At 40.5% G+C, this 18283-nt stretch overlaps 1 protein-coding gene across 2 annotated transcripts; it reads right to left on the bottom strand.

Annotated features, from left to right (window-relative positions):
* On the bottom strand, positions 1–16476 carry LOC113010256 (zinc finger protein 501-like). Of its 2 annotated transcripts, XM_026149252.1 has the most exons (4): positions 16129–16476; positions 10238–10475; positions 623–1861; positions 1–538 (listed from the first exon to the last, which is right to left on the bottom strand). In XM_026149252.1, the coding sequence occupies exons 2-4, from the start codon at positions 10458–10460 to the stop codon at positions 450–452; spliced, it is 1551 nt and encodes a 516-aa protein (XP_026005037.1). In that variant the 5' UTR covers positions 10461–10475; positions 16129–16476; the 3' UTR covers positions 1–449. The 2 variants fall into 2 exon arrangements, with proteins under 2 accessions (XP_026005037.1, XP_026005036.1); XM_026149251.1 differs by having other exon boundaries at positions 1–1861.
* Between the last annotated feature and the right edge of the window lie 1807 nt (positions 16477–18283).

The raw sequence follows: 18283 nt of genomic DNA, 5'->3' as shown, positions 1-18283 counted from the left end.
ATGAATACTAATGAATATACATAAATAAAAAGCACAACTAACTAAATCAACATCACAACATGAAGTGACTTCCAGTCCATAATGACTCCAGATTTTTGGTCTTAGGTATTACTTGAATGATTTCAAATCTTTTGTAGGAAAACCAGAATGACTGATGAATTAAATGTTTGCAATAAAAAAAAAAAAATGTTTTTTATAACAAAGTTGATTAGGTAAAAAAAAAAATTAACATCTACAATTAATATATACATGTTATCTGTACAGTTATCTGTACAGAAAAACATTCATCATAGTAACAAACCAATTAGTGTAACAAACAGTTGTTACTGTTACGGACATAAAATACCAAATTGAACTAAATATGAGGTAATCTTTTCCCTCATATATTGTAGTGAAGCTCCGCTTTGAACATTGCTCCATTTGAACTCTTTCCTCCACCTTTGACACTTTCATGTACTGTGAATTCTCATGTGCTTTTTCAAGTTTGTTGTCTGACTCAATATTTTACCACATATGTTACACAAGTTTGGCTTCTCACCTGTGTGAATTCTCATGTGAACTCTGAATGCTGACGCGTCACTAAAGCTTTTCCCACAGGCGCTACAAGAATATGGTTTCTCACCTGTGTGAATTCTCATGTGAACTCTGAATGCTGACGCGTCACTAAAGCTTTTCCCACAGGCGCTACAAGAATATGGCTTCTCACCTGTGTGGATTCTCATGTGTGTTTTTAAGTGGATCAGCTGACGGAATCCTTTCTCACATGTGCTACACCGATAAGGTTTCTCACCTGTATGACTTCTCATGTGAGTTTTGAAGAACAGAATGCAATTGAATTTTTTTCCACACAGACTACAAGAATATGGATTCTCACCTTTGTGGATTCTCATGTGTGTTTTTAAGTGGCTCAGCTGACGGAATCCTTTCCCACATGTGCTACAGCAATAAGGTTTCTCACCTGTGTGGATTCTCATGTGAGTTTTGAAGCACACAATGTCACTGAATCTTTTTCCACAGCTGCTACAAGAATATGGCTTCTCACCTGTGTGGTTTCTCATATGAGTTTTCAAGCTGTCCATATCACTGAATTTTTTTCCACAGGTGTTACAAGAATGGGGCTTCTCACCTGTGTGGATTCTCATGTGCCTTTTCAAGTGTGCCCCCTGACTGAATGTTTTACCACATATTTTACACAAGTGTGGCTTCTCACCTGTGTGGATTCTCATGTGAACTCTGAATGCTGATGCGCCACTAAAGCTTTTCCCACAGGCGCTACAAGAATATGGCTTCTCACCTGTGTGGGTTCTAATGTGAGTTTTTAAGCCGTTCATCTGAATGAATCGTTTCCCACAGGTGCTACAAGAATAAGGTTTCTCACCTGTATGGACTCTTAGATGGTTAAGCAGTCTGTATTTATACTGAAAGGTTTTTCCACAAATCTCACATTTTACAGACTTTCTACTTGTGTCAGGCTTACACTGACTATATGACATGAGCTGGCTCTCTACTCCACTTTGCTTTCTCTGATTTCTCCTCTTTGTATTTGCATTTGTAATTGATCCTGAGTGCACATGCTCACTTTCTTCCTGGCCTTGGCTCCACTCTGGCTGAGGACAGTTGTTAGAAAGAAAGTCACTGCTTGGTTCAGGTTCCTCATGAGTAGAAGTCACCATACATTTATTAGTCTCTTCCTTTAGAAGAAGCCGCTCTCCCTCCTGACTGGTGCAGGGTTCCTCCAGCTCCTCTTTAAATTCTGGAGGCTTTCGATCCTCCTGATCCAGACTGGAGATCCTTTCATGGTTAGAGACCTGTTGGTCTGCAGGAACCTCTTCCTCCTTACAGATCTTTTGATCTGAAAAGTCTCAAGAGACAAAAACAAAAACATAAAATGAAAAAAAAAAAACAGAAACTCGAACATTAAAAAAACAAAACAAAACATCTCATCAACTATTAGAAATTCTCTATGAGCATGTCGCCCACGTACGCCAGTGTAATTCAAACAGTTATGCTAGTGATACTGACACTTAGATACACCGGAATAAATTGAAGTTTGGGGAGCTACATACAAATCAAAAGATCTTGCTGCATTTTCTTACATATTAATTTTGTACATTACTACAATGAATTTTAAATAAAACCCCTCAGATGCAGTTTAAGTGCAGACCTTCAGCTTCAATTCAGTAGGTTGAATGAAAACACGGCATAAAAATGTGAGAAAAAAAACCCATCATGTTCATTTCTAATACAGATGCTTGCTTTCTCCTTTTTAATACTCTACCAGGCCTTTACTGCAGTGACTTTCAGGTCTTGTTTGTTTGTAGGCCTTTCTGTCTCAAATTTAGCTTTCAACAATAGAAATGCATGCTCAACTTGGTCAACGCTTGAGGGTTGACGGACGTGCTGACGCGCCAAAAATCAAACCACCAATTTAGGACAACACAGCAACAAGATGCAACGACCCAGAGTCTCCATTTCAACTTGGGTCGAAAGTGCGGACTTCAAACTTTATACCAGTTTTTAAATTGTGTTGACAGGCCACGTAAAACAGACGTATGATAAAAAATACACACAATGTTTTTTTCTGAATAAAATAGTAGTGTTTACAGTGGGAAGAAACTGTAAAAACAGTGTTTTTTTAAGGACAGCGCTAGCAAACACTCCTTTTTATCTTGTGAGAGAAAAAGACAAAACACCCCTTTCCTTCCCCATTAGTGAAAAAATGTACCATGTTGACCAATCGAAAATGATGTGGCAACATGTGGCATTTTGTTGTTTGGGAAGAGGTGGAGGTTTTAGGAGTGACACTGGCGAGTCAGAGCGAGCGAGCGAAAGAAAGCGAGAGAGCAAGTTTTGATGCGTGAGAGATTTGTGACATTTAGCATGTTTGGAGGGTATAGTTAGGGTGTAGTTTAGTCGTTGTGTTGTTTTGTGTCAGTTCTACGTCTTATGTGTGCATTTTTAGGTACATAGTACCATGTACTATAATATTTGCAAAACGTGTGCATAATTTTTAGAAATGTACAATTTCTATTTGCATTTTAAGTTTCGAAAATGATTTTTTTTAAACACGTTTGTGGTTTTTACAATAAAAAATATAACTTTTTTTCTACTCGGATTTTAGGTTTTTGGTCTCAATTGTCGTCAGTTGAAGCAGAATTTGAATTTTTTTTTGAAAACATGGACATGGCATCCTTTGGATTAATGAGGATGACTTGCTTGTTCTTAGTGCTCAGGTCAAAAACTTTCTTCTGTGATGGAATTTCCTATCAAACTGGCTGCTTAGGCGTCAAGTTTCTAACTCAACAATGCTCACATCCAGACGACGGGCTTTTCAGGGAAGGCCTTGCATCAGCTAGACAATATTAAACCATATACTGCATCTATTCCAACAACATGGCTTTGTATTAGTAGAGTCCAGGTGGTGAACTGGCCTGCCTGCAGACATGGCAAATGTTTCTTTCATCCACTGAAAATATTTTGCATGAAAGTGAAAAATATGAAAATGGAGACCCAGGACTGTTCAACAGCTAGAATCTTATATCAGAGAAAAATGGGAAGAAACTCAAAACAGCAGCTGCTCTCCTCAGGTCACTAACTGTTGTTAAAAGAAGACAGAAAACAGTGGTAACATGGCTCCGTCCTGACTTTTCTGTTGCTATCTTCAATTTCAAAATAAGCAAATGTTTTGTATATTTGTTTGTTTTGTTGTTTTTCTTCTACAATGTCCAATTGGGTTTAATTGGGTTTGTATCTGTAGAAATTTTATATCCATTAACAAATAAAGACAATCAGCATCATAATATGAACTCATTTTCAGGTTTCAACATTAACTAGACACAAGATTGTTTCTACTTTCTCAACCAACACACTTCGGCTTGTTCCTTTTAGTTTACATTATTCCTGTACCCCTGAAAATAAAGTTTAAGTTCTAATTAGAATCCTACATTAGTAATATTTGTTTGTCTCATCTATAGAGTATTCCAAACTTTTCATACTTTGTTGGTAAAATTATTTAGCACTAATTTCCTAGCAGCGGCTGTACTGTCCTGTGACAATTACACCCAGCTGTATTAGGAATTAGGTTAAAGAACTGTTTTGCTTTTTCGTTTAACTGTTGTTAGTTTTGCCATATTTGTGCCTTACCAACAGTGTTGGGTAGTAACGGAATACCCCGGGGTTCCCTTTACTACGGTTTGGAGCCACGGACCTGTTTCATATACGTGCGGAATAGTTTTCTATATGAGACCCAGCAAAAAGTGTAGCCGTACCTAATGTCCAACCTACTGATACTCATTTTACATTAAGATTTAAAAGTCTAGTTGGTACCTGTATGAGGAGTATCCTTCAGTAATACAGGGAGTGCAGAATTATTAGGCAAATTGTATTTTTGAGGAATAATTTTATTATTGAACAACAACCATGTTCTCAATGAACCCAAAAAACTCATTAATATCAAAGCTGAATGTTTTTGGAAGTAATTTTTAGTTTGTTTTTAGTTTTAGCTATTTTAGGGGGATATCTGCGTACTCCACCTCCACCTTGCTGGCGTCTGAGTCGGACTGGAGCTCTCTGCCCTTTACCAATCCAGCCACGGGCCCATCCATCTGGCCCATCAAGACTCACTCTCATTTCATCAGTCCATAAAACCTTAGAAAAATCAGTCTTGAGATATTTCTTGGCCCAGTCTTGACGTTTCAGCTTGTGTGTCTTGTTCAGTGGTGGTCGTCTTTCAGCCTTTCTTACCTTGGCCATGTCTCTGAGTATTGCACACCTTGTGCCTTTAGGCACTCCAGTGATGTTGCAGCTCTGAAATATGGCCAAACTGGTGGCAAGTGGCATCTTGGCAGCTGCACGCTTGACTTTTCTCAGTTCATGGGCAGTTATTTTGCACCTTGATTTTTCCACATGCTTCTTACGACCCTGTTGACTATTTTGAATGAAACGCTTGATTGTTTGATGATCACGCTTCAGAAGCTTTGCAATTTTGAGACTGCTGCATCCCTCTGCGAGATATCTCACTATTTTTGACTTTTCTACCGAGGGAATTTACAGCAGTGATTATTACGGCTGTTTACATACCCCCACAAGCCGACACTGACCGTGCACTCAGGGAACTGTACAGGGCGATCAGCAGTGAGGAAACCGCACACCCAGAGGCAGCGTTTATCACAGCCGGAGACTTTAATAAGGGAAACCTGAAGAAAGTCTCACCAAAACTCCATCAACACATCCTTTTTAACACACGTGGAAACCGGCTACTCGACCACTGTTACACCTCTTTCCGGGATGCGTACAAAGCCCTCCCCCGCGCCCCATTCGGCCAATCAGATCACTGCTCCATCCTGCTCCTGCCCGCCTACAGGCAGAAGCTGAAACAGGAAGCTCCAACCCGGAGGGCGGTGCACTGTTGGACGGACCAATCGGAGTCTGCGCTGCGGGACTGTTTTGATCACGCGGACTGGGAAATGTTTCACGTGGCCGCCAGAGACATTGATGAATACACAGACTCTGTGCATTTATCAGGAAATGCGTGGAAGATGTCGTCCCATCCAGAACAGTTAAATCCTCCCCAAATCAAAAACCCTGGATTAACAGAGATGTTCGCGCGGCACGGAACACCGCCTTTGCCTCCGCGAACACATCGGACTACAAACACGCACATTACCAACTCCGGAAGACGATCAAAGCAGCCAAATGTGAGTACAGGGACAGGGTGGAGCAACAGTTTGACAACCCTCGGAGTATGTGGCAGGGACTAAACACGATCACAGACTTTAGAGGGAAAACCAGCACACCGCAGACCACGGCCTCTCTGTGTGAGGATCTAAACGTATTCTACGCTAGATTCGACGCAGCGAACACCATGAGACCGGACAGTGTGCGCACCGCGGATGACGTCAGTGCGCACACTGTGTCTGAGGAGGATGTGCGGAAGTGCTTCAGGAAGGTGAACGCGCGCAAAGCTACTGGTCCGGACGGGATTCCCGGCCGCGTCCTCAAGTCATGTGCGGCTCAGCTGGCTGGAGTGTTCACGCACATCTTCAACCTTTCCCTCTCTCTGTCTGTAGTCCCAGCCTGCTTCAAAATGGCCACCATCGTCCCTGTACCCAAATCCTCCACCATCTCCTCATTGAACGACTGGCGACCTGTAGCCCTGACCTCCATCGTAAGCAAATGCTTCGAGAAGCTGGTCAGGGACTTCATCTGCTCTGCACTACCCGACTCACTGGACCCTCTACAGTTTGCATACCGCCACAACAGGTCCACTGATGATGCCATAGCCCTGACACTACACACTGCCCTGTCACACCTGGAGAAGAGAGACACGTACAGTGGGGCAAAAAAGTATTTAGTCAGCCACCGATTGTGCAAGTTCCCCCACCTAAAATGATGACAGAGGTCAGTAATTTGCACCAGAGGTACACTTCAACTGTGAGAGACAGAATGTGAAAAAAAAAATCCATGAATTCACATGGTAGGATTTGTAAAGAATTTATTCGTAAATCAGGGTAGAAAATAAGTATTTGGTCAATAACAAAAATACAACTCAATACTTTGTAACATAACCTTTGTTGGCAATAACAGAGGTCAAACGTTTACTATAGGTCTTTACCAGGTTTGCACACACAGTAGCTGGTATTTTGGCCCATTCCTCCATGCAGATCTTCTCGAGAGCAGTGATGTTTTGGGGCTGTCGCCGAGCAACACGGACTTTCAACTCCCGCCACAGATTTTCTATGGGGTTGAGGTCTGGAGACTGGCTAGGCCACTCCAGGACTTTCAAATGCTTCTTACGGAGCCACTCCTTTGTTGCCCGGGCGGTGTGTTTTGGATCATTGTCATGTTGGAAGACCCAGCCTCGTTTCATCTTCAAAGTTCTCATTGATGGAAGGAGGTTTTGGCTCAAAATCTCACGATACATGGCCCCATTCATTCTGTCCTTAACACGGATCAGTCGTCCTGTCCCCTTGGCAGAAAAACAGCCCCATAGCATGATGTTTCCACCCCCATGCTTCACAGTAGGTATGGTGTTCTTGGGATGCAACTCAGTATTCTTCTTCCTCCAAACACGACGAGTTGAGTTTATACCAAAAAGTTCTACTTTGGTTTCATCTGACCACATGACATTCTCCCAATCCTCTGCTGTATCATCCATGTGCTCTCTGGCAAACTTCAGACGGGCCTGGACATGCACTGGCTTCAGCAGCAGAACACGTCTGGCACTGCGGGATTTGATTCCCTGCCGTTGTAGTGTGTTACTGATGGTGACCTTTGTTACTTTGGTCCCAGCTCTCTGCAGGTCATTCACCAGGTCCCCCCGTGTGGTTCTGGGATCTTTGCTCACCGTTCTCATGATCATTTTGACCCCACGGGATCAGATCTTGCGTGGAGCCCCAGATCAAGGGAGATTATCAGTGGTCTTGTATGTCTTCCATTTTCTGATGATTGCTCCCACAGTTGATTTTTTCACACCAAGCTGCTTGCCTATTGTAGATTCACTCTTCCCAGTCTGGTGCAGGTCTACAATACTTTTCCTGGTGTCCTTCGAAAGCTCTTTGGTCTTGGCCATGGCGGAGTTTGGAGTCTGACTGTTTGAGGCTGTGGACAGGTGTCTTTTATACAGATGATGAGTTCAAACAGGTGCCATTCATACAGGTAACGAGTGGGGGACAGAAAAGCTTCTTACAGAAGACGTTACAGGTCTGTGAGAGCCAGAGATTTTCCTTGTTTGAGGTGACCAAATACTTATTTTCCACCCTAATTTACGAATAAATTCTTTACAAATCCTACCATGTGGATTCATGGATTTTTTTTTTTCACATTCTGTCTCTCACAGTTGACGTGTACCTCTGGTGCAAATTACTGACCTCTGTCATCATTTTAAGTGGGGGAACTTGCACAATCGGTGGCTGACTAAATACTTTTTTGCCCCACTGTATGTGAGAATGCTGTTTGTAGATTACAGCTCAGCATTCAATACCATCGTTCCCTCGAAGCTGGACAGGAAACTGCAGGATCTAGGACTGAGCAGCTCCCTCTGCAGCTGGATCCTTAGCTTCCTGTCTGACAGATGCCAGGTGGTCAGACTGGGCAGCATCACCTCATCCCCCATCACACTGAACACTGGTGCTCCACAGGGGTGTGTACTGAGCCCTCTCCTGTACTCACTCTACACCTACGACTGCACAGCCACTAACAACTCCAACATCATTGTGAAGTTTGCGGACGACACTACAGTGGTGGGTCTTATCACCAACGGTGATGAGACGGCTTACAGGGAGGAGGTCAGCGCCCTGACCCACTGGTGTCAACACAACCATCTCACCCTCAACGTCGCAAAGACAAAGGAGTTGATAGTGGACTTCCGGAGGTGCAGAGAAATACACACCCCCATCACCATCAACGGCGCTGCTGTGGAGAGAGTGAGCAGCTTCCGGTTCCTTGGAGTACATCTGGCTGAGGATCTTACGTGGTCAGTACACACAAACAAAACAGTGAAGAAGGCGCAGCAGCGCCTCTTCTTTCTCAGGAGACTGAAAAGATTCGGCATGAGCCCCCGCATCCTCAGGACCTTCTATCACTGTGCCATTGAGAGCATCCTCACTGGATGCATCACCACCTGGTATGGCAACAGCACCGCCTACAACTGCAAAGCTCTCCAGCGAGTAGTGCGGTGCTCTGAACGGATAATTGGAGGTGAGCTTCCCTCCCTCCAAGACATCTACAGGAAGCGCTGCCTGAGGAAAGCGGGGAGGATCATCAAGGACTCCAGTCACCCCAGCCATAAACTGTTCAGACTACTTCCATCAGGAAGGAGGTTCTGCAGCATCCGGTCCCGTACCAGCAGACTGAGAGACAGCTTTTTCCATCAGGCCATCAGACTGCTGAACACGTCATAGACACCTCAGCTTCACTACTGGAACTTTAACATTATGCACTCCATACTGTACAGTAACGCCACATTTTTGCACATGTCTCAACTCTGTATATTTTATATATTTTATTATTATTATTATTATTATTATTATTTTTTTTTTTTTTTACTATTTAATTTGTAAAAATGTGTATACACACACACACACACACACACACACACACACACACACACACACACACACACACGTAGGAAAATATTTAGTATACACATCCAGAAATGCATACACTATTATACATTGTACATATATTTATTAGTTTCAGGTTGGCCATTCTTTTATTTTGCTCGTTTGTGTTGTTGTGTTTGCACATCTCTGTTGCTTGTGGGGCTCACACACAAGAATTTCACTCGCATGTGCTGTGCCAGTGTGCCTGCACATGTGGTGTGACAATAAAAGTGATTTGATTTGATTTCTGAGCCTGTCAAGTCCTTCTTTTGACCCATTTTGCCAAAGGAAAGGACGTTGCCTAATAATTATGCACACCTGATATAGTGTGTTGATGTCATTAGACCACACCCCTTCTCATTACAGAGATGCACATCACCTAATATGCTTAATTGGTAGTAGGCTTTCGAGCCTATACAGCTTGGAGTAAGACAACATGCATGAAGAGGATGATGTGGACAAAATACTCATTTGCCTAATAATTCTGAACTCCCTGTAGTAATAAATCACACAGCAATTCATGTAGTTGTAAAAAGCATGTGAATATATTAAGTAATCCAAAGTATCCAGAATACATTACACTCACTGAGTAACGAGTTCTGAATACATTACAAAATACATATATTCTGTAATACATTTTAAAAGTAACTTTTCCAACGCTGCCTACTATTAGCAAACTTGCGAGCCACATGCTATGAAGCAAATCTATGGTCTACAGCAGGGGTGCTCAATCCCAGTCCTCGAGAGCTACTGTCCTGCAGCTTTTAGATGCATCCTTGTTCCGACACAGCTGAATCAAATGAATGGCTTGTTATCAGGCCTTTTCCAAACTTGATGGCATGCTGAAGAGGTAATCAAACATTTGATTCAGCTGTGTTGGAGTAGGGATGCATCTAAAAGCTGCAGGACAGTAGCTCTCGAGGACTGGGATTGAGCACCCCTGGTCTACAGTGACCCCTTGTAGACATTGTGAGACATCGTTTCTGCTTCCAGAAAACCACAATTTGTGGGACTGTCAACTGCTCCTAAAAGAAAACTGAGCAACAATAACAGATATTAAGGCGCCTTTTCCTTCTTCCCAGTGCAGACATCACTGATGCTTCACTCGTTCCTGCCTTCCTGATAGTTTCACATACCTTTGCTTTGTATCTGTATTTCAGGTTTCCAGATGGTATCCAGCAGTCTGAGCCTCTCCTGCCCGGTCCAGACCATGATGTGTTCAAACTCGTGACTGGTGCAGAGTTCCTCCTGTTCCTCCTTAATCTGAGGAGGCTCTGGGTCCTCCTGCTTCAGACTGGAGCTCCTCTCCTGGTTACAGACCTGTTGGTCTGCGAGAACCTCCTCATCCTTACTCTTCATTCTGTTTTGAGAATTCTTGAAAAGAGACAAGTGATGACGGGAGAAATTAAAAATGAACAAATGTGACAAATGTTTCAAGAGCAAAAGTAATTATATCACTAGAAAAATTTGCATTTCTTGCGAAAATGCAGTGTGGATGCTTTAAAGCTGAAGCTGTATGCAAAAACTAGCTGAAAAAGCTGAAAAGTTGCAGAAATTGTAAAAACTTTGCAGAAGTAAAGGAACTTTGCTAAAATGTAATAACTTAGCAGAACTGCAATATCTTAGAGGAAACATAATACTTGGCAGAAATACAATAGCATAGCAGAACTTAGCAGAAATATTGTAACTTACCAGAAACATGATAACTTCTCAAAAATACAAGAATTTAGGAGAAATAGTATAAGATAACAGAAAGAATATATTTATCCAAAAATACTTAAACATTACTGAAACACTATGATTTAGAAAAATAGTACAACATAGCAGAAATACTGTGTTTTACCAGAGACACTGTGATGAACTATGAATATTGTAATTTTAAATTAATAGTATGTTTTAGCACAAATACTATAATTTGGAAAAAATACTATGTTTCAGCACAAATACTCTGGTTTAGCACAAATATTATAACATAGCAGAAATACAATTATATAGCAGAAGTGCTATATTTAGAAAGAAAAATATAATATAGTAGAAATACTATGATTTAGCAGAAATACTGTAATCAGGACATATATTGTAACATGACAGAAATTCCTCCACTTAGTAGTAATACTTTAACATAACACAAATGTTATGATTTGGCACAAAAATCACGATTTGTCAAAAATACTATGATTTAGCAAAATACTATGATTGAGCAGAAGTACTAAGATGTAATAAAAGAACCTTGATTTAACAGAAATACAATTATGGAGGAGTAATACTTTAAAATGGGAGAACTATTGATACACACACACACATACACAGAGCCTAAAGGGAAGAGTATTTGTGCCATGGAGTGTTAACAAGAATGTGAGGTCCATATTAGAAAAGCTGGTAAAATCATAAAAGTTTGCCGAATTGTAATAAATGATGAATATGAATTACTGGTCTGTGATAGTGTATTAATTTGTAGGGGAAAAAAACATGTTAACCAAGGTGGAATCGAACCCACAACCTTTGGTTTGCGGACCCGTGTCATTACCAACTGCGCCACTGGGAAAGAGAGCGGGTGCCTTGAAAAACAGGGTGATGAGCAGTCAGAATTAGATTGCGGTGAGAGGCGAAAAATGCCGTTTTCTGGAGTTACAAAACGTCATGTAACTCAAAAACTAGGTGGACTAGAAGCATAATTCTTGTACTGGGTGAATCAGCGGACTTTGGTGTATTTTGACCGCGATTTTCATTGCTCTCTGTACATCCGTCGCTGAGATATGACGAGAGAAGGAACGGCAGACCTCAGATATGATTGGCTGGCTGGGAAGCCGTGCAGGCCCTGATATGTGCATTTGAATGTCTGAGTCCTCACAGAGGATTGGCTGCCTGGCAGAAATATATAGAAATAGTATGATTAAGCATAAATACTACATTTAGTAGAAATACTATATTAAGCACAAATCCTATAAAAAGCAGAAATACTGTACTATGATTTGGTAGAAAAACTATAATTAATCAGAAATACTATATTTGGCAGAAACACTATATTTAGCACAAATCTTATAAAATAGCAGAAATAGTATGATTTAGCACAATAGTAATAAGTTAAACAGAAAAATTGGAAAAGCAAAATGGACAGCTGAAAAAATGCTGAACATGCTGAGGGTCCCTCAAATATACTTGTTAAATGAAAAAAATCAGCAAAAAAATATATAACAGCCACACAATCACAAATATGTACACATAAGGAAACACACATGCACAGAGAGAGACACACACAAGATCCAATTCAGTAAACCAGTCTAAATATATTGAATTTTAATCTTACAATGAGATCATCCCATTAAAAGGATTTCTCTCTCTCTCTGTCTCACACACACACACACACACACACACACACACACACACACACACACACACACACAGGGAGAGAGAAGTAAGTTTCCAGCTCAGTCAAGCAGGCTGGGAGCTGCAAAATTTGAATCCACCAATCAGAGAGGCGGTGTACTTTTCCCCGCCAAAACAGGTGCACGCAGCACAGAGAGACACAGGATTTTTGCAGTCTATTTCTCATAGTGACGACTCCCCTCAAACAAATGACCATAATTTCCTAACCGTAGGGGCTAGAGCGGTCATTCTTACATCGTTCTGCTCAGAAGAGATGGGGGAATCTTCCAGTGTTGACAATTTATCATTAAAATATGAATTATTAAAGATATTTGACTTGTAATGCACCATAACTGAGTAGAGCAAAGCAAAAACTGCCTTGACTTGCCTTCAAAAAACGCTTTGTAACTCTAAATCTATTTGGAGTATCGATATCATTCTTTCACCGTAAGAGACAGCAGGCTTTGGCGAACAGTCATGGAAATTTTCAGGTCTCTGTGGAAATCCAACAAAAAGTTATGACGAGAGAAAAAAGTGGTTCATTTCCAGAGTTTGAAATCTGAGCGAAGGACGAATTTCCTACCCTCAAACGAGTCCAACTCATTTCAGAACGGTAATAGGTGAGAAAGAAATTCTTTAATTGTGAGTGTCAGGAGTGTCTGAAGATATACTGGGACAAGCCTCATGTCTTAACTTTGCTTCATTAAGGAGATATGACGATTCGAATATGCCTCTCATTATAGAAATCAAGCGGTGATTTTGAACAAACTCTCCATTGACTTTCTATGGAGAGTTTTGCGACTTTGTGTTGGTCTGAGGAGATTTGCAAAAATTCTATAAATTCCACAACAATGATAGTGACATTTTCAGAAAGCCAGCAAAAATACCTACGTTTTGTTGTATAATTTGTGGAAGTTGAGTGAAATTTGAGCAAGTAGCAAGAAGTTGTTCGGACATGAAGAGAAGACTGCGAAACCTTCAGTGGCACACTGGAAGCCAAGTGCATAGCAACCATAACAACGCATGTATTTTGTGAAAAATCACAATTTTGCAACTCAAAACTTTAAGAGGCATAAAAGTAAAACAGTAAAAGATTTGAAAAAGCTGATTTATACCTGAATGGCCCAATAATTTGAGAACATTTTAAAGTTTGAATGGTTGTTCTACGTGAAAATATGAAGAAGTAGTTAAGTTTTAGCAGAATTGCAGAAGTTTCCTATTCATTTCAAATTAAAGGAAAAAAGCTTAATATTTTAAAAAGTATAATAGTGAAAAATACCAAAAGACATAGCCGTCATTAGCAGAAATAGCAGAATAGTTTAAAATTTGAACGGTGAAAATCGGCTGAAAATTGTGGAAGTAGATCCACGGCGAAAAGTGTACAGAAACACCAAGAAGGAACTCAATAGTGTGGATGCTTATTTAGATGGAGAATTTTAGAGTGTTTTTCACCACCTGACTATGATCGGAGTCCAAATTTCAAATTAAAGGCTGTTTCACTTTGTTTGCTGATTTGTGCTTAAAGCTGCAACACCTACCAGTATTTTGTTTTGTTTTTCATTATTTTCAAACTACGAAATAATTGCAGTAAAAATAATGAATTAATATCATGTAAATTATTTAAACGGTACTTAAGATGGTGGTTAACACTGTTGCCTCACAGCAAGAAGATTCTTAATTCGACTCAGGAGTTTGCATGTTCTGCTCCTCAGTGTGTCGGTTCTCTCTGGGTACTCCAGCTAGGGCTGCCCCAAACGATTATTTTTGAGATAGTCAACTAATCACATCATGCATCCATTGTTGTAAAACGTACAGCTTATTGCACCAGTATGCACCTGCTCTTATATAACTATCATTAGCTTACAGCTTAAAGTGTTTAACGTATGTGCTCACTAAAAATAAAGACAAGATGATAGTTCATTAAACTTTTAATTAAATTTGCAGATTAAACACCACCGAGACAATCAATTCAGCAGTCTGCTCTTTGCTCCCTCAAATATAACAGGACATTGGAGTAAATTCTCAATCATCTCACATTTCTGTTCAGTTTTCTGTTTATTCAGCTGTGTGAAAACTGTAACTTTAATCTCAGCCAAACTGATGCACTCAGGAAACAATAAAACACTGAAAAAGCCAGATAATAACATTTATAAACTAAGTCACTTATATAACTAACCCTATAGATGAAAGCACATAACATTTTATTTTCAAAAGCAAATAACAAGCTTATAGAGCAGTAGTTTTCGGTTTTCAACAAAAGCATGCAATTTACTTTGTGTACAGTCAAATGGAGTTGAGTCAACTAGTGCCACCCGTGGCAAGGTGCCATAGCCTACAGCCAGATCAACTTGTGACACAGACATCTGCAGCACAATACATTTGTAACTTTCAATTTTTTCTGTTTTTGTGTCTTGCAAATAAACCTTATATTATATAATTATATTATGCATTTATTTTTGGCCTACATCAGTAGAAAATGACAAATTATATACACAAAGTTATTGAAATCACCAGTCCTGTTGATTATCATGATTTTAATTTTCTTTCCCATAACAAAGAAATACGTCTTGAACAAATATATGACACATTAATATTTCACATCCTGTTATCATAGCCTGCCTGTGTAGAGAATACATTAACATGGCAAATGTATTTTGCATGAAACAAATTCAAACGAGGTGCAGATGTGTGTCACAAGTTAATCTGACTGTAGGCTTTAGGCACTTGACCACAGGTGGCGCTAGTTGACTCAATTTGAGTGAACATAAAGTAAACTGCACGTTTTAGTTGTGCAGCGAAAACGCTGAAATCGGAGTAATAACACGTACAAGGGGAACAATAACGAAGACAAGATTCTCCCGATCGTTTACTCTTGCTGTCCTGTGAACAACATCGGCGTGGTGTTAATTGTTTGCCGTTTTCGCGATCGCCTCGCGCACGAGAATATCACCAGGTAAACTCGCGACATTTTTAAACATTTTGTTGTTAAAGAGCAACAAGACTGAGGGAGTGTGTTTGAGGTAACCTTATAAATGTCACGGATGACACATTTGGTGTTTATTTGCTGTTTTGTCGGTAGCGGCTACTGAAAAGCAAGTCTACCACACATCTGTTCGGCCAACGCCAGTTAATCCGGAACACTGGCCGCGAAGGATTTCACTCGCAGAAAAGGCTCATCGATGGTGGCTGGGATCGCGGCACGATCATCAGCCATTGCAGCCCAAGGCTCAGGGAAACGAGCCCGCCAGCCCTTTATAGTGGCCGAGCCCACTGGCGATAAGGAAAGGTAGCTCGTCATAGAGGACTCACGCTCGGGGAGACGTTTTTATGGTCGACTTAATAATGGAATAATGGCATGCATTTATATAGCGCTTTTCGAGACCCTCAAAGCGCGTTACAATCCCACTATTCGGTTCTATACTTAGGCTCCCAGAAGAGCCTCGAGAACCCTGGCGCTGTCTTTGCATACCTCCACAATGCTATGTTATTTAATCTTTTAAAAAAGGAGATTTCCTGCGTACGACCAGAAAGAGCTCAAGTACCGCGCGTTCCACAGTTTTAAAATAAATAACCTATAACATCTGCACGGCAACCACGTGGTGCGAGTTGAAGGTTTCTCTCACAGATTCTTTCGTCCGCGTGTTTAATACTAAAATCTTACCGTTTAAATCAAAGGGACGCACTTATGTGATGAGCTGCTGGTTGAATTTAGTCTGCGCTGATGGTTGATCTCACCCTGGTCGATTGTTTCTTAACCTCCGAGCAGATTTCTACCTTGAAAAACTCTCAAACCACTGTTGTTTGTTTGTTGTTGCGTTTGAGTGACGTCATTTCCGCTATACTTCTTCTATTAGAATTTCGAGTAGAACTGGCGCACTGCTGCCCTCGGGTCATTCGTAGTCCAAATAAAAGTCCTTCCAAACAGTCCAGTGCTTTGCAGAAACCCGAATAAAGAATTTTAGTTCCCCAGTGATCCAAGCCAAGTATTGACTTAAACCATAGGTGTCAAACTCTGGCCTGTGGGCCAAATTTGGCCCGCAGCCTAATTACATTTGGCCCGCGAAGCCATACCAAATTACTATTAGAGCTGGCCTACTGGTATTATACAGCTAATATATATATTGTTTAGTATTAAGCTTTGCTTGTTCCATATTCAGTTTTTCAGCAAAACGTGTTTGAGTCCATAAGAAAAGATTCATTCTTATATCTGGAGGAATAAATATATTTCAATAAATATTAACGTTAGCCTGCGACATTGTTTCAGTTTTGAATTTTGGCCCACTGTGTATTTGAGTTTGACACCCCTGACTTAAACAGTCTGCAGCACAACTGGAACAGACTGTCTAAACATGTAAAGTAATGACACCCATTCTTTTCATTCTGTTATTGCTTTTGCCACATGCTGGGGTTTGTTTTTTTTTTTTTTTGATGATGGATCCATATTCAGAAGACCAAGTGCTTATTAAATTAAATTACATTTTATTTACATAGTGCCAAATCACAACAACAGTCACCTCAAGGCCCCCCAGGTTCTCCAGCCTTTAGATTGATTTTAGTGTCATCTTCATTAACTGAAGTTTCTGTATGTTTCCTTATCATTTCATTCATTTTCCTCACTCCTTAATACATATCTGAGCTCCTAGTTTGAGCAGATGACAAACTTGACACCAAGTTTGTCATCTGCAAACTTGGTGTCAAGTTTGGATTTAGTCCATAAATGATTGAAAACCAACAACAAGGCTACAACAAGACAGCAGCAATGTGTAGGCCTGTACTAAAAAAGGGAAAACAGTCATCCTGGGTCATCCATATGCCAAACAGTAGATAACACATGAGGATCCTACTTACCACCCTTTAACAGTTATACAGAGTGAGGAATTGCCAGGGGAAATGAATCCGGTCTGCAATACAGCCTGTAATCTTTGCCACCCTGAACACGAATAAGTGGACCAAAGCACCACTATAACAACCTCTGATTAACAGGTAAGGGAGAGGTGAATGTTCATGCTGCATTCACTGACACATGTATGGACCAACCTCCACCAAATCTACCCCACTACAAGTGGTAAACATGGCCCTGTCCTGACTTTTCTGTTGCTGTATTCCATTTCAAAGTAAGCAAATGTTTTTGTATGTTTGTTTGTTTTGTGGCACAAGTTCCCATTTTCTTCTACAATGTTACAGCTGTACCATACATTTTATTTCCGTTAACAAATGAAGCCAATCAACATCATAATATGATCTCATTTTCAGATTTTAACATTCATTGCACTCAAGGCTGTTCATGTGTCTTCTCTGTCCAAAATGTGTTAAACAAATGTGAACATGGTTTGAAAAAGGAGTGAAAGAAGCGATCTATGTCCACTTTGAACAGAGGTGGTGGCTTACGACACGACACCAACTGTCTGCCATCTATAATCCAGAGATTATATCTTTGAGATCCTTTCCCAGATGCCTTAACGCCCACTCACATTCACTCACAGCCTTTTGACCCCCTTGGCTCATGTGATTAGGTAAAATGGTAAATGGTAAATGGCCTGTATTTATATAGCGCTTTACTAGTCCCTAAGGACCCCAAAGCGCTTTACATATCCAGTCATCCACCCATTCACACAGGTAGAGGATCACTAGGAGGACCAGACATCAGCTAGTTCCTTTTAGTTTTAATCATTTAAATTTGTGGCGCTTGGACCTTAAATTCTTCCTGTACCACTGAAAATACACTTCAAAGCTTTAATTAAAATCTTAGTAATATTAGTAATATTTGTTTATTTATTTTATTAAGACCATGAAAGTTTCACATACCTTTTCTGTGT

This window comes from Astatotilapia calliptera, chromosome 18, assembly GCF_900246225.1.
Source record: "Astatotilapia calliptera chromosome 18, fAstCal1.2, whole genome shotgun sequence".
NCBI lineage: Eukaryota > Metazoa > Chordata > Actinopteri > Cichliformes > Cichlidae > Astatotilapia > Astatotilapia calliptera.
The sequence above is the reverse complement of the archived record's forward strand: the minus strand, read 5'-3'. Positions and strand labels throughout refer to the sequence as shown.

Excerpts from the sequence above, each read along its gene's own strand:
- LOC113010256 (XM_026149251.1), bottom strand. The coding sequence starts at position 10,460 with ATGAAGAGTAAGGATGAGGAGGTTCTCGCAGACCAACAGGTCTGTAAC. Across the intron at positions 1,862-10,237 it reads AATACAGATACAAAGCAAAG|ACTTTTCAGATCAAAAGATC; the intron begins GTATGTGAAACT and ends TTGTCTCTTGAG.